The sequence below is a fragment of the Colletotrichum navitas genome, assembly GCF_030913465.1.
Source record: "Colletotrichum navitas strain CBS 125086 chromosome Unknown LY79scaffold_3, whole genome shotgun sequence".
Lineage (NCBI taxonomy): Eukaryota > Fungi > Ascomycota > Sordariomycetes > Glomerellales > Glomerellaceae > Colletotrichum > Colletotrichum navitas.
Genome location: NW_026850549.1, coordinates 91,532 through 103,942, shown reverse-complemented (window position 1 = coordinate 103,942; position 12,411 = coordinate 91,532). Strand labels below are relative to the sequence as shown.

General features: G+C 54.8%; 5 protein-coding genes across 5 annotated transcripts; 2 read left to right on the top strand and 3 right to left on the bottom strand.

Moving 5' to 3' along the window:
- Nucleotides 1-98: 98 nt before the first annotated feature.
- LY79DRAFT_586402 (autophagy protein 16) lies at nucleotides 99-957 on the top strand (the record flags this gene model as incomplete). Its single annotated transcript, XM_060560633.1, has 3 exons — nucleotides 99-189; nucleotides 295-668; nucleotides 802-957. 3 exons carry the CDS (start codon nucleotides 99-101, stop codon nucleotides 955-957), a joined length of 621 nt encoding a protein of 206 aa, XP_060419532.1.
- A 350-nt stretch (nucleotides 958-1,307) lies between these two features.
- On the bottom strand, nucleotides 1,308-2,857 carry LY79DRAFT_575466 (histone methylation protein DOT1; the record flags this gene model as incomplete). Its single annotated transcript, XM_060559712.1, has 2 exons — nucleotides 1,308-2,229; nucleotides 2,301-2,857. The coding sequence occupies 2 exons, from the start codon at nucleotides 2,855-2,857 to the stop codon at nucleotides 1,308-1,310; spliced, it is 1,479 nt and encodes a 492-aa protein (XP_060419531.1).
- Nucleotides 2,858-4,611: 1,754 nt separating this feature from the next.
- LY79DRAFT_505492 (F-box domain-containing protein) lies at nucleotides 4,612-5,652 on the bottom strand (the record flags this gene model as incomplete). Its single annotated transcript, XM_060553630.1, has 1 exon — nucleotides 4,612-5,652. The coding sequence occupies one exon, from the start codon at nucleotides 5,650-5,652 to the stop codon at nucleotides 4,612-4,614; it is 1,041 nt and encodes a 346-aa protein (XP_060419530.1).
- Nucleotides 5,653-8,748: 3,096 nt separating this feature from the next.
- LY79DRAFT_575464 (ubiquitin 3 binding protein But2 C-terminal domain-containing protein) lies at nucleotides 8,749-9,425 on the top strand (the record flags this gene model as incomplete). The annotated part of the gene is made up of 2 exons (XM_060559711.1): nucleotides 8,749-9,210; nucleotides 9,273-9,425. 2 exons carry the CDS (start codon nucleotides 8,749-8,751, stop codon nucleotides 9,423-9,425), a joined length of 615 nt encoding a protein of 204 aa, XP_060419529.1.
- A 1,718-nt stretch (nucleotides 9,426-11,143) lies between these two features.
- On the bottom strand, nucleotides 11,144-12,092 carry LY79DRAFT_665453 (NmrA-like family protein; the record flags this gene model as incomplete). Its single annotated transcript, XM_060563068.1, has 2 exons — nucleotides 11,144-11,782; nucleotides 11,838-12,092. The coding sequence occupies 2 exons, from the start codon at nucleotides 12,090-12,092 to the stop codon at nucleotides 11,144-11,146; spliced, it is 894 nt and encodes a 297-aa protein (XP_060419528.1).
- Nucleotides 12,093-12,411: the final 319 nt, after the last annotated feature.

Genomic DNA, 12,411 nt, shown 5'->3' with positions numbered 1-12,411 from the left:
AAGGGCTCTCTATCTCTCTCTGTCTCTCGCTTGTCGACAAATGTGACCCGATACCGCGACCTCCAGACACCCTCATCTGTCGCCCTTCGTCGCCCATCATGCCCGTGCCCGACTGGCGCTCCGAATACCTGGCCTCCATCAGGGAGCAGGAGAAGAACAACCCCGTTAACCTCGAGATCGTCCAACTCTGTAAGCCGAAGCTCCCCCTCGGCCACCTTGACCTCCTCCGAGCGACGCTGCCACATACCCAAGTCTCTCAACACGCTTCCTAACTCGTCACACGCGCACACATAGGCTCCCACCTCTCCGACCGCGTCGCCTCCCTCGAGGCCGAAAAGGAAATCCTCCGATCCAAGACTGCCGCCGCGCGCCCCGATAAACCCACCACCGCCACCTCCGAGAAACAGAGCGTTCGCGACGCGGCCCCGGCGGACCCCAGTACCGACGCGGCCGTCGCTCAGCTTCAGCTCCAGCTCGCCGAGGCCCTGCGGTCCAACGGCACCCTCAGGGACCGCGCGAAGGCGGCCGAGGACGAGGTACAGGCGCTGCGCGCCAAGGGCAAGGAGGACGCCCGGAAGCTCAGGGGTCTGACGGCCGAGAACGCGGCGCTGACGACCAAGCTGCGGGACCGCGAACACGAGCTGCGCGAGAAGCGCAAGCTGGTAGAGGTATGCACACCCACCCCACATACACATTTATGCCAAGAACCCCGATGGCGGGGGAGGGCGACCATGCCCCCCCCCCTCCCTTTTCGGATTACGAGAAAAAGGAAAAAAAGATCCTGATATGCCGCCGCCGCAGAACGTACAGGACGAGATGATTACGATGAACCTCCAAATGACCATGGCCGAGCAGGAGCGGGATAGGGTCAAGAAGGAGAACAAGGAGCTCGTCGACCGCTGGATGAAGAGGATGGCCCAGGAGGCTGAGGCCATGAACCTCGCGAACGAGCGTTGATGATGCCGGTCTAGATTCCGTGTATGCCCCCCACCCTCCCACGCTTCACGATGCTTTCTTGCCGCCTGTCCGGCCGGGGCACGCCTCTATGGGGAGTATCGAATTCTACAGGTAATGAAATCCACGACGCTATTCCCTCGCCTATGCCAAATGTTCCTCTCAACCCTTTTTTTCTTTTTTCCTTTTTCGTTCCTTTCAGGGTTTCCTTTCCCTGCACAATGGTATACAATGTATGATGCAGTCCCGAGCCTTTCGCTTAGCGTCCTTATGCCGCACAACCTTCCACTCAAGCCCCGTAGGACATCATACGGCGCAATGACAAGATGCTGACGAGGTGTCCCAGTGTTTTCTTACTTCTTGGTCGAGAGGCAGTAGTTGCCGCCGGCGTTCGTCCAGCTGACGTAGCCGCCCTCCGGGTACGTCAGGTGTTCGACCTCGAGGATGTTGCTCGCGATATCGTTGGCGTTTCGTGTGCCCTGGTCGTTGACGAAGGACTTGAGCGAGACGATCTTGCAGCCCTGCTTCAGGTCGAGGAACATGTTGACGAGCTCGGCGTTGAGCTGGGGGGTGAAGGCCTGGTTGTTGACGAGGATGACGTCGGCGCGCTTCATGGCCTCGTGGATGCGGGTGCTCTTGGTGAAGTCGCCTCGCTCGAGGTTGACCCGGCCGGGCAGGAGGCCCCACATCTTGCAGCGGGCGCCAAACTCCTTCTCCTGCGCCTCGGCAAAGTCGCAGGGGTTCTCCATCATCTCGCAGCCCCAGCTCTCGCAGCCGATCTCCAGCGCGGCTTGGAAGACGACGTTGCCCACGCCCGAGCCGAGGTCGACAAAGACCTGGTCCGACGTCATGCGCGTCCTCTCTTGGAGGATTTCGGAGATGAACTTGTAGGTTAGCTCGCCATAGACGTTGTCGGTGCCGTTCTTGTACTGCTTGAGCTTCTCCACTTCCGGTGACACTGTGCGGTCGTAGACCTGGGTGAGGATAAACTCGACCAGGTCGCGCGGGATGCCGTGGAGGTTGTCGAGGTTCTTGCGTATCGTGCCGTCGGCGGCAAGGTCCCGGATCCTCTTGTTGGCATCCCCCAAGGCCGAGACGAAGCCGTGAAAGTCGTTGATGTTCGATGCCCTCTCGAGCCGCCTTATCAGCCCGTTGTTCGGCTCCGTGAAGTCCGTGGCTTGTTCTTCTGTGAGGTAGACGTCGGCGACGAATCTGACCACCGTCTTGATGTCCTCCACCGCGTTGATGATGCCCTTTTCGGATATGAGCTCGTATCTGGGGGGGGTAAGAACATGTCGTTAGCAATGCCGCAGCGTGATAATGGCACAGGGGAGGCGGTAGCCTACTCTTCGGCGCCGTAATTGCTCGGGTACTGCAGCCTGACCCTCACGTCGTCATCCACGGTCGCGCCGAGCAAGCGCTTGGCCTTGGGGCACTTTTTGAGGTTGCTGATGTGGACGGCGTGGATCAGCCGGCTGAGGGGCCGCGCGTTGTCCTTGAAGGCGCTCGAGCGGGTCAGCACGCGTTGGGTGTCGACGAACTGGCCATCCTTGGTGCGCTGGCGCTTGCGGGGCTCGAGGTTGATGAAAGCGTCGTAGTTGTCGTCGTCGTCCGAGTCGTTGTCGAACTTGGGCTGGGAGGGGCCGGCGCTGCCGACCTTGCGCTTCCGCTCGCTGCGCTTCTCGTCCGAGGATGAGGGGTAGGGCGAGGCGCTCTGCTTGCGGGACAGGAGCGACTTGCCGTTGGGCTTGGGGGAGGGGCGAGGGGAGGGCTTGGCGGAAGAGGTGGACGAGGTGGCGTGGGCGAGCTTGGGGCGCGGCTTCGGGGCGGCGACCTGGACCTTCTCGACGCGGATGGCGGCGGGCTTGGAGTTGAACTTGTTCTTCCCGCCGAGGATTGGCATGGCGGCGGAGGAGCGACCGCTGGACGGGTCGATCGAACTGTGTCACGGAGCGAGAGGGGAGAAGGCGGGCGTTGCGCGCGTGAGCCCGCGAGGCAGTGGCGGAAGGTTAGTTAGTTGGTCGGGTAGCCTGATTTGAGCTGCCGCGGGTCGGGCGGGGTGTGTTGGAAAATGAATGAATGAATGATGGATATCGGCAGGAATGCCTCGAAAAGGCGAGGGCGCAAGATGAGCGAGTCGTCAGCAGGACCTGCGGCTTCGTGGCATGGGTGTCGGTGCACGACGGTTGTGTGATGTTTGATCGGGGTGGAGGAGGATCGGAACGGAGGGAGAATTGGAGGGTTGGGAGGGGAGTGAGACGAGACGGTAGACACGAGGCGATTTTTCGGGACGTGGAAATGGGGCCGAGAGACGAGTGGGAAAAGTGGGGTGACAACGACCCAGGACCCCGAAAGATGGGAAGATTATATTATTATGTAAGACAGGGACGGGTATAGATACAGTACCTATCTACGGATACATAGTAAGTATTCGTACATGTACGTAGTACAGTCAGTATAGATATTTGTGCAGGCAGAGTGACGATACCCACTGTGGATGCAAGGGTACTTTGGGGTACGTGGAGACTGGGAGGGAAACGCGCCGGAAATACGGATACCCAGATTACCCATCCATCCATCCATCCATCCATGCCCGGGGAATTGCGCAGTCGTCCCAACCTGTGTTCCCACCCATCCCCGTCATCCCCCGTCGTTCCCTGTTTCCCATCCTTACACTACATTTGCAGAAACAGGCACGGCGCATCCAACCCGCCTCGATGCAGCCTCGAAGCCTCGCATCGGGGGAGGGAGGGGAGGCGAGGGTAAGGGGAGGAGAGCCCAGCGTTCTGCTTCTGTTCCTCGGTGCCGACGCACGGGGTTGACATACCCCACTTTCAGGGCCTTCCTTCTCGCCCCCCCCCCCCAACTGCGGATGCCACGTCAGATGACCTGGACCCGCATGAGCTGCCGGATATGATTGGCTTGCCCAACTGGCAAACAACTCCATTTCAAGCTCAGCATTCCAAGCTTTGGGCTTAGCGTTGGGCGTTGGCTGTCATCCAGTCTTCCCTTTCCCACTGACAACTGTCGTCTTGGCCAGTGCGGCAAGGGAAACCGTTGGGCGCATCGTCAAAGTCTCAATTTAAGCTTGTCTCAGGGCAACCTACCGATACCTATCCGACGCAAAGGGAGCAAACCCTCCTTCTGCCTTCTTCAACCACTTGCAAGATCACCGAAACAGCATGCGGGATACCAGGCCGATCGATTTGTCTCAGGCGAAGACCGAAGACCCTTACTGAGCCCACAATCCCGGTGATCCGACGTCAATGTCTTAAAAACTCGGGCTTCCCGTTCGACAAGCGACTCGGTGGATTCAAAGATTACCCCAAAATGCTAATGCTCAAGCTCAACTTTACCTACCAACATGTATGGTTTTCTCCTAGCACTTGCTACCTACCGCACACGCAATCCCAGCTCATTTGATGATACGTCCCTGCATCCATCGCTGTCAGAATTATATCACAATATCGAAGCATGAAGGTGTCTCCAAGACTCTTGTTACTACGCGCACCGCGAAACATTGAAGCGGACGGATGGAACCAATTATCCCAAACAGCTATAGAAACAGCAATCACAACGCATGAGCTACAGAATCGTCGTCAAATCAAGTTCTTGGCAACCCTACCCCTCCATACGCCCATGTCTCCGAGGCCGAATTCACGACGCCCTCTCCTTGTCAGTCAATGCCCAATGCCAAATCATGTTTCCAGGATAGAAATCGGGAAAGCAGTCCTCCTCGGCCCCGGTCTCCTCCGTCTCGAACCCCACCCCGCGGTACTCCTCGCACCGGAAAGCAGCGTCAAACACCCCGATGTCCGCCGGGTCCCGCGGGTGGTTCGGCAGGGTCCAGTCGTCGGCGTGCATGAACTCCACCACGACGCCCGTCTGCGACGTCAGCTTCTCAAACACCCCCTTGGCGTGAGGGAGCGCGAACCCGCTGGTCGGCCGGCCCCAGAGAACCCTGAACCAGAGCGACTGCCGCCCGTGGTGTCCGGACCCGTGCTGGACAACGTCGTAGAGCTCTCCCATCCGGAGCCCCGCGAGTGCGGTCTCGCCGCCGGAGCGGATCCATGAGCTGGAGACGACTTGGTCGCTTGCCGCTATGCTGCGGATGTCGAATCGCATATATCCCAGGGACGGGGGCGGAGGCTGGGAGACGAGCATCCGCCGCCAGCTCGCGCCGCGGCGGGTGAACCGTCGTCGGGACTCCGCCAGGGCCCGTGCCGACTCTTCGTCGAGCTCGTCTGGCCTGACTTGAGTCCAACCTCCCCAGTGCTCTCGAACCGTCTGGACCGGTTCCGGGCGTGTTGACCACGGAAGCTCGTAAAACGAGTTTGCACGACGGTGGAACGAGTAGGTGGGCCCGAAGTCGAAGAAGCACTTGTCAAATTTCTCCGCGAGGAGAGGGTTGATGAGGCGAGCATCGCTATGTGACGGAAGCCTGTGTTCACTCGGAACTCTCGGGAAGGGGATCCCCTCGAGTCCGTGGATGGTTCCCCTGGAAACATCGGACACCGGCTTAAAGAAGAGAGCTTGTTGGAGGGCTGGAGATCCGTCCACGAAGGCTTTCCAGGTACGGCTCACGCGACTCACCGAAACCAGCAGGGTCCTCATGTCGACCTGGACCAGTATAGCCTCCAGGAGCTCCGGGATGGCGAGGACCGCCTCCATGGCGTCGCCGGGTCGGGATTCGGGCATGGTATGGAGGTAACAGTTCGTCCATTGCCGTAACCTAGGTGAAGCTGCTTCTGCTGATAACGATGATGATGAAGAGGAAAAAGGGCTGCTGGGCTGGATAGCCATCATGGGTGCCCACGAGTGGCAGCCAGGCCTACCACACATGGCTTATCACGGACACAGGATGAACAGAGGTTAAGCTTGAAACGGTCATGGAAAGTATGATGTAAGTGAGGAGGTACGTCTGGGCAGCTGCTGGCTCGCGCGGGGTTGACACGCTCTCAAGCCTCCTCCCCCCCTCGTGGCGCGGGTGAGCTACTTCATTTGGAGAAGATGACTAAGCTTTACACGTCAATATGTGAGGGCAAGTTGGGGTTCCGATCAATATTCCGGAAAGCTGCTTCTCGCACGATAACCTTTATTTACTTATGAGTTGTCATGCTGTTGGTCAGGAAATCGTGGCGTGGATGTGCTTACCGGCGTCGTAGCTGAGCATTAGCGTAAGCAGCTATGTCTAGCGTAAGTTCCTGATTCGGCCCAGTCCCTTGCGAGCCTCAGTCACGACCGTTTGCAGGCTTCCTTTCTCTCACAATAAAGTCGGCGCCTCTGTCCGCGTTGTTTGTTGCACAGGCAAGGATGCTGCATTCGATTCGGTCTTTTGGCGCTGCGGTTGTAGTAAGAGTCAAATGGACTTATCGTAGCATGATGTCTGCATGCGCCTATCGAAGAAGTGACCGGGTGACCTAAGCTGACCGGTCAACATCTATTTTTGCATTTGCGTTCTTTCCAGCCAGCCATAAAACCCACGATGCGGCGTTGGAAATGAATGCCGGTTTTCAAGCTCATGCGGACGGCTACGGGCCATGCCATAAGCCCGAGCCCAATACCTTAGATCAAGAGGATCTCACTTAGCGTTACGCTATGTTCTCTCAGATTGCGGGTTAGTGTAGTAAGAACTCCTTGGCTGGTTAGCTCACGTGGTGTAACCTTCGTATCTGTGACTGGCACGTAACACCACCCCATACTTGTGGGGTGGCCTGCAGTGTCCTGCATAGCTTATTGATCGACTAGAAACAAGAAAAAAACACGTTGCATGCTCTCATCATGTCCAAAGCACGTCACCTAGTCTTTCAAAGTCACCATAGCGTCAATACTCCTGTCTAGATCTGTCTTGGCGTGTCAACAGCATTCGCCGTTGGGTTTTGACCAAAAGCTCAGACGCTTACCGGTAACGATTGACAAGATTAAGGTACGGCCTAGTAATCAACTACCTAATCCTGCAAAATATTCTAGGTCTATGTTTGAGTGGCCACTTTAACACACTGTTGAAGTGCCGTTTGAGTGTTGACCATAGGCTCAGACGCTTGCTAGCAACATTTGATTAGATCAAGGTGCCATCTAGTCATAAACTATCATACATAGGATTGTATGTTTATGCTTCAGATGTCTCTTTCAAGAATGTCATTCAAGTGGGGAAATTAGTAGATTGTCGTTTCCTACGGCTAACCTTTTAACCCTACGGCTAGCTTGCCACGAGCCATGGTCTGCCTTCCGTGAGCTTATATTAATAGCCACATCTAGCCAGCCTGTACGTCTATGGTAGCAGTATGATACCCTTACGATAATAGAAATGATACGAGAGGTACTCGTGTCTTGTTTTGGCTACTTATTTGCCATGTCGAAGGGATGTATGCATATTACTTTTAGACCTAGAAGCAACCAGGAAAGGCATGCCGATTGCTCCAGCCACGCATGGCGCCAACGTAACAGATGAGACCGTGTTTGGAAAGCGGGCGGCTGATGACAGCAGCAACCGAAAGTTGAGGTTTACCTGCAAGCCTGTTTGCTGCGCAGCACAAGAGACGCCACGGCCATTCCTTTCTAACGTCAGCATGCATGAGTTAAGAATCTCCAGGTTCTCGCCGCAAGTAGACGTGGGACCATCTAGCTAATTGCCTTCATGGCCGATGCACGTACTGTCTTGGTAGTAGGAAGCCGCAGGGTAGTTATCTTTGTGGACTAAACTAATTCAAAAGCTTGTTTTTCCTTGAGCCCCTGCGTGGTACGTCGAGGGCGTATCACATTGAAACAAGTAGACGCATTATTGAAAAGAAAAGCAACCCTTCTTTCCCTGTCGTAGTCGACGTACTCCGGCAGCAACGGCCAACATTCTACTCACCGAATCCCTTGGTAAGGAGTAAGAACTAGTTAGGCGGCTCTTATTACAACAACAGCGCGTACCGTCACTCTGCCATCCGGGCTGGGCTGGTTAGCTGACGTGAGAATCAAGGTCTCCTTGCATACGATGCTCGCGCCGGCAGGTTACTAAAGGCCCTAATGCAGCCTCGAATGAGACTCGTAAGACGACGGTAATTGAGCCGGCCTAGAAGAGTGCGCCATTGACTCTTCGTGTGCTGCATGTTTCCCCCGTGGCGTCGCCCCACATTTCGGACTTTGAGGCTTCCGGCCCCGGCTTTGTCCCCTTCGGATGCGACCGCAGTGGTGATCATGCCTGCCGTGCGTGCCCATGGTAGGCGCCTAAATAAACATTTTTTTTCACCTCCAAGGATGGTGTTTCCTAGCGCGGCAATGCTGGATAGAATACTCCTCCCGGCTAGAGCCCAGTCGTGCTGGTGTCCGGCGCTCGGGCGTCAAGCTGAATTTCCTGGAAGATCCTACAAACGCCACTCATAAAGGCAAATCAGGCAGCGGGGCCATGTGGGAGACCCTGTCCGGAGCCAAAGGCACTTGCGAGACTGGCATGACATGTCCTATTTGTTTCGCTGATCCGTTTCTCCAGAACGAGCTAGTCCGGCAGCCCGGCAGCTAGCGCCATCCCGACTCTTTGTGCTGAAGTGTTTCCCAAGCTGAGGCTAGACCCGATAATCGTTCAACCCCTTTCTGAGGCTGAACCAAACCAATAGGCTAGAGCCATACCTTGATTGGCCTTGTGGTAAGGAAAGCTCTATATAAGACGATGCCTCACTTCCTCTCGAGTCTGGAATCAACCATCACCCTTTGTGTAGCATCTCTCATCACTTGAACCTACCCAGGCAATCCCGGACCTTGCTCATACTCTTCTACCTCGTCCGTAATCCTCCAAAACATTCCTTCAATATGAAGGCCTCTACCGTTGCCGGCGCCCTCGCCTTTGCCATCTCTGCCGCTGCCGCTCCCAGCAAGTGCGATTGCCCGACCAACTCCGCCCAGCCTGACGGCAGCCTCGGCAGTTCCTACGTGTCCACCAGCCTTCTGGTGCCTATTGCCAAGAGCAAGCCCAACTTTGCCTTCCCGGCGACCAAATCGGCCAAGGTGACGCCCAACGACGTCTGCACCGTCTTCAACCTCGACCTGCCCGTCGCCGCGACCCAGGGCAAGGTCTGCAACCTCGTCTTCGACTTCCCCTCCGAGGAGGCCGCTCGCGGCAAGTTCCAATTCAAGGGCAAGGGCACCTTCAAATTCACCGGCTACGCCATCGGCGCCGGTGCCGTCGCCGGCCAGACGACCTACAACAACCAGCCCGCTCCCGGCCCGAACCCCCCGAACCCGCCTCCCGTCATGACCCCCGGTCACAGCTACGTGAGTTTTCCTTGCGTACGCGAGGTCCTCTGCCTCAGATGGCTGACTTGATTGCTCTTCAGATCATTAACAGCGCCCCATGTGGCATCCCGGCCGACGCTCCCGGCAGCGTGACCGTGTCGGGCAGCCTCTGCTCCCCTGACACCACTTTCGTCTTCGAGCAGGGCATCAAGGGCTGCCCTCTTGGCTTTTTCGTTGTCCTGACGGATATTTGAGAGGCATTGAGGTATTACTGTATCAGACCGAATTCAGGTCTATTTTCCGTTCAGCTATGCAGCCAATTCGGGTTTAAGTAACTATTTTTGGCGTAGACGTGGTACAATTATATGTATATATTTGGGACTGTCGCCAATCATTTTGGTCTGGCCAAAAATAAACTTCTAACCATTCTGTTGATTTTTATCTTATACTAGCATCACTTTTATCTTTGAGTGATTCAAGGACGGACCGAGATTTAAAACCTAACAGAAGTGAGCTTCTCGTTCTACTGACTTATGACAAGCTACGGCCGTCGTGATGTACGATCCCGCCGATATCATGGAGCTCAGCAGGTCTCTTGCCAGTAGCAACATTTCCTTTTAGACATCCCCTTCTCCCGTATCACACGTAGCCTAATATGAACGTGGTCAAAACATAAGGCAAAAACATACCCACCGACAGTGGTGGCTCGATTGCTCAGTGCCGATTCGCCCGAGACATATAACAAATAATCAAGCTTTTTTGACTCATTGGATGCAGAGGTAGCCACAGACGCCCCACGTGTCAGTATTATTTAGTCATTGACTAGAATACGTATCCAATGTAATTCCTCCCAAGGTCTCACTAGTACTCTTGACGCAGTCGGAAAAAAGCAATATAGGTAACAATGCCCGATACTCAACACCATAGTGGAAGGTTTCTGGATAAAAACGCAGTAACAGAATCGATGACCCTTATTCTTTTGCCTAATTAACAATGCGAGGTTCTGGTTATGCCTAGGACGACTGCGTTACTCTTCGTCAGCTTTAGATCACGACCAATTCTGGATAGCCCTGCATCGGTGCCTCAAAGGTGATTGATTACTCACTCCGGTCGACTTGGACGCATATTGTGACCTCAACATATTCAACTTCTTCAGTTACTAACCCGACAATCGCCCCGCAACTCACCACAGATTCCTCTTCGCCTTCGATTACATCTTTACCCCCGTCGGTAGAATTCTCATTAACTGATATTGCTTCAGCCGACACACCGGCCCATGCCAATCGTGTAATCAGTATGTCTAGTGCAACTAGTGTTTATAGCGTGTCTAGTATGACTAGCGTGACTAACTATTGTGACTAGTGTAATTACCTTTGGGACACCTTTGGGTGGCGTGACAACTACGACAAGGACTTCGTCGGTTATCTTCAAAGCCTACTTAGAGCCCCACACTTTCTATGTAGCAGGATAACTTCAAGTCCTTGGGCACGCCAACTTCCTCCTCGAGTCCCTCATAACCATCGTCGCCCATTACAACGACCTCCGTGGGCTTACATCAATTCCGACCAGTTTCATCCGTGATTCGACTTTTTTTTATTACAGAATAGACTTACCAAATGTCACCACGATGCAAGACTCAAGCTCCTTCAGTCATATGTCGAGCCTCACCACAACCACGACAGAAATCCTGTTCAAACTTACTGTTGTTGTAGAGTAATTCTCTACCGTAAAATCTTAACAAAACTCGCAATTGGATGACCCAACCGGCTTCTTTACGAGACGTCGTCGATGCCTGACCTCCTCGCTGCTAGGAGCAGTAACTGTAGGAAATAGTATTAATGTATGAATCTTTCTCAGTCTCAAGCACCAAAGTCCAGATGAGATGAGACGTTGTCTTTGCTATCCATTTCCAACCTATGCCGTTCTTGTATTAATTATTAAGCTCTCTTGATGCAATTCTTCGTCTACATTATCATCTTGAAAAGTCGCTCTCTGTCTTCAACCAGGTTTCAAAGTCCTTCAACTCTGGGTACTCCTTCCTCAGCTCTTGGATGTCGACGCCGTACCCGACGTCGTAGAACCACTTGAACATCCATCCAAAGTCCTTCACCATCGCCATGATAAGCCAGCAGAAGACTCTGTATGTCCCGGGCAGCTCCCTACCGGTCGTCTTCTTGAACACCTCGGCGAACTGATCGATCGTTAACTCGTCGCCGGCCAGTGAGATACCGCGGCCCTTGTACTTGTCCGGGTGAAGGAAGGCCTCGGCGCCGACGTGGCCAATGTCTCTGACCGCGATCAACTGCAGCGGCTTCTCTTTGATGGCCATCCTCCAGGACGTCACGAAGACTCGGCCCATGAAGTCGTCCGTGAGGTCCTCCATGAAAGCGACCGGCCTGAGGACGGTCCAGTCCATGTCGGTGCCTTTGGCTTTGGCGAAGAGGTGCTGCTCGATGTTGTGCTTGTGGATGAAATGCGGAACGTTGGTCGGGTCGTCCGCGCCGTGTCTGTCGACGGACGTGTAGACGAAGAACTTGACGCCGGCCTTGAGCGATGCATCGACGAGAGCCTTGCCGATGTCCGCCTCGCTCCCTCCGCTCTGTCCGACAACCTGTCTCGAGTTTCAGCTATACTATCCATGATGCCAGACAAAGTTGGAGACAAACCTGGAGGCTGAAGACGCCCCAGATGGGCGAACTTGCCACTTCCTTGGCGGTTTTGAAGAGTGCCGCTGGGTCGGATAGTTCGCCCTGGACTAGTCGGATCTTGGGAGACTTTTTCAAAAGCCGCTGTGCAGATGCGGAGCTCGCATTCCGTGTGACGGCGAGGATTTCCAGGTCGGCATTTTGTTCAACAAGGCGGTTGATGACAGCACCGCCTTGCTTCCCAGTCGAGCCGCAGACTAATATAGCTCGTGACATAGTTGGATGATAAGTTGGATGAAGTGTGAACAGTGGTTGAGAGGAGTAATCGTTGTTGAATCTGAACGAATTGAGTGTGAATGAATGTCCAGAACTGCTTCAACGAAGAATAGTGTCGCGAGTCAAATAGTCAAGTGAATTGTCCATCCCGTCGCGGAGATTGAGAGCCGATTTCCGATGAGACGCGAGCGAAAAGCCCTCGCAGGTGAGCGCTGGTGAAGCACTCACGCACGCTTACGGCATGGGTCGTGACGTCTACGGAGGATTACCAAGCTTCGATGCATATTGCTGCGTCAGCCGCCTGAGAGCGAGTCTGACT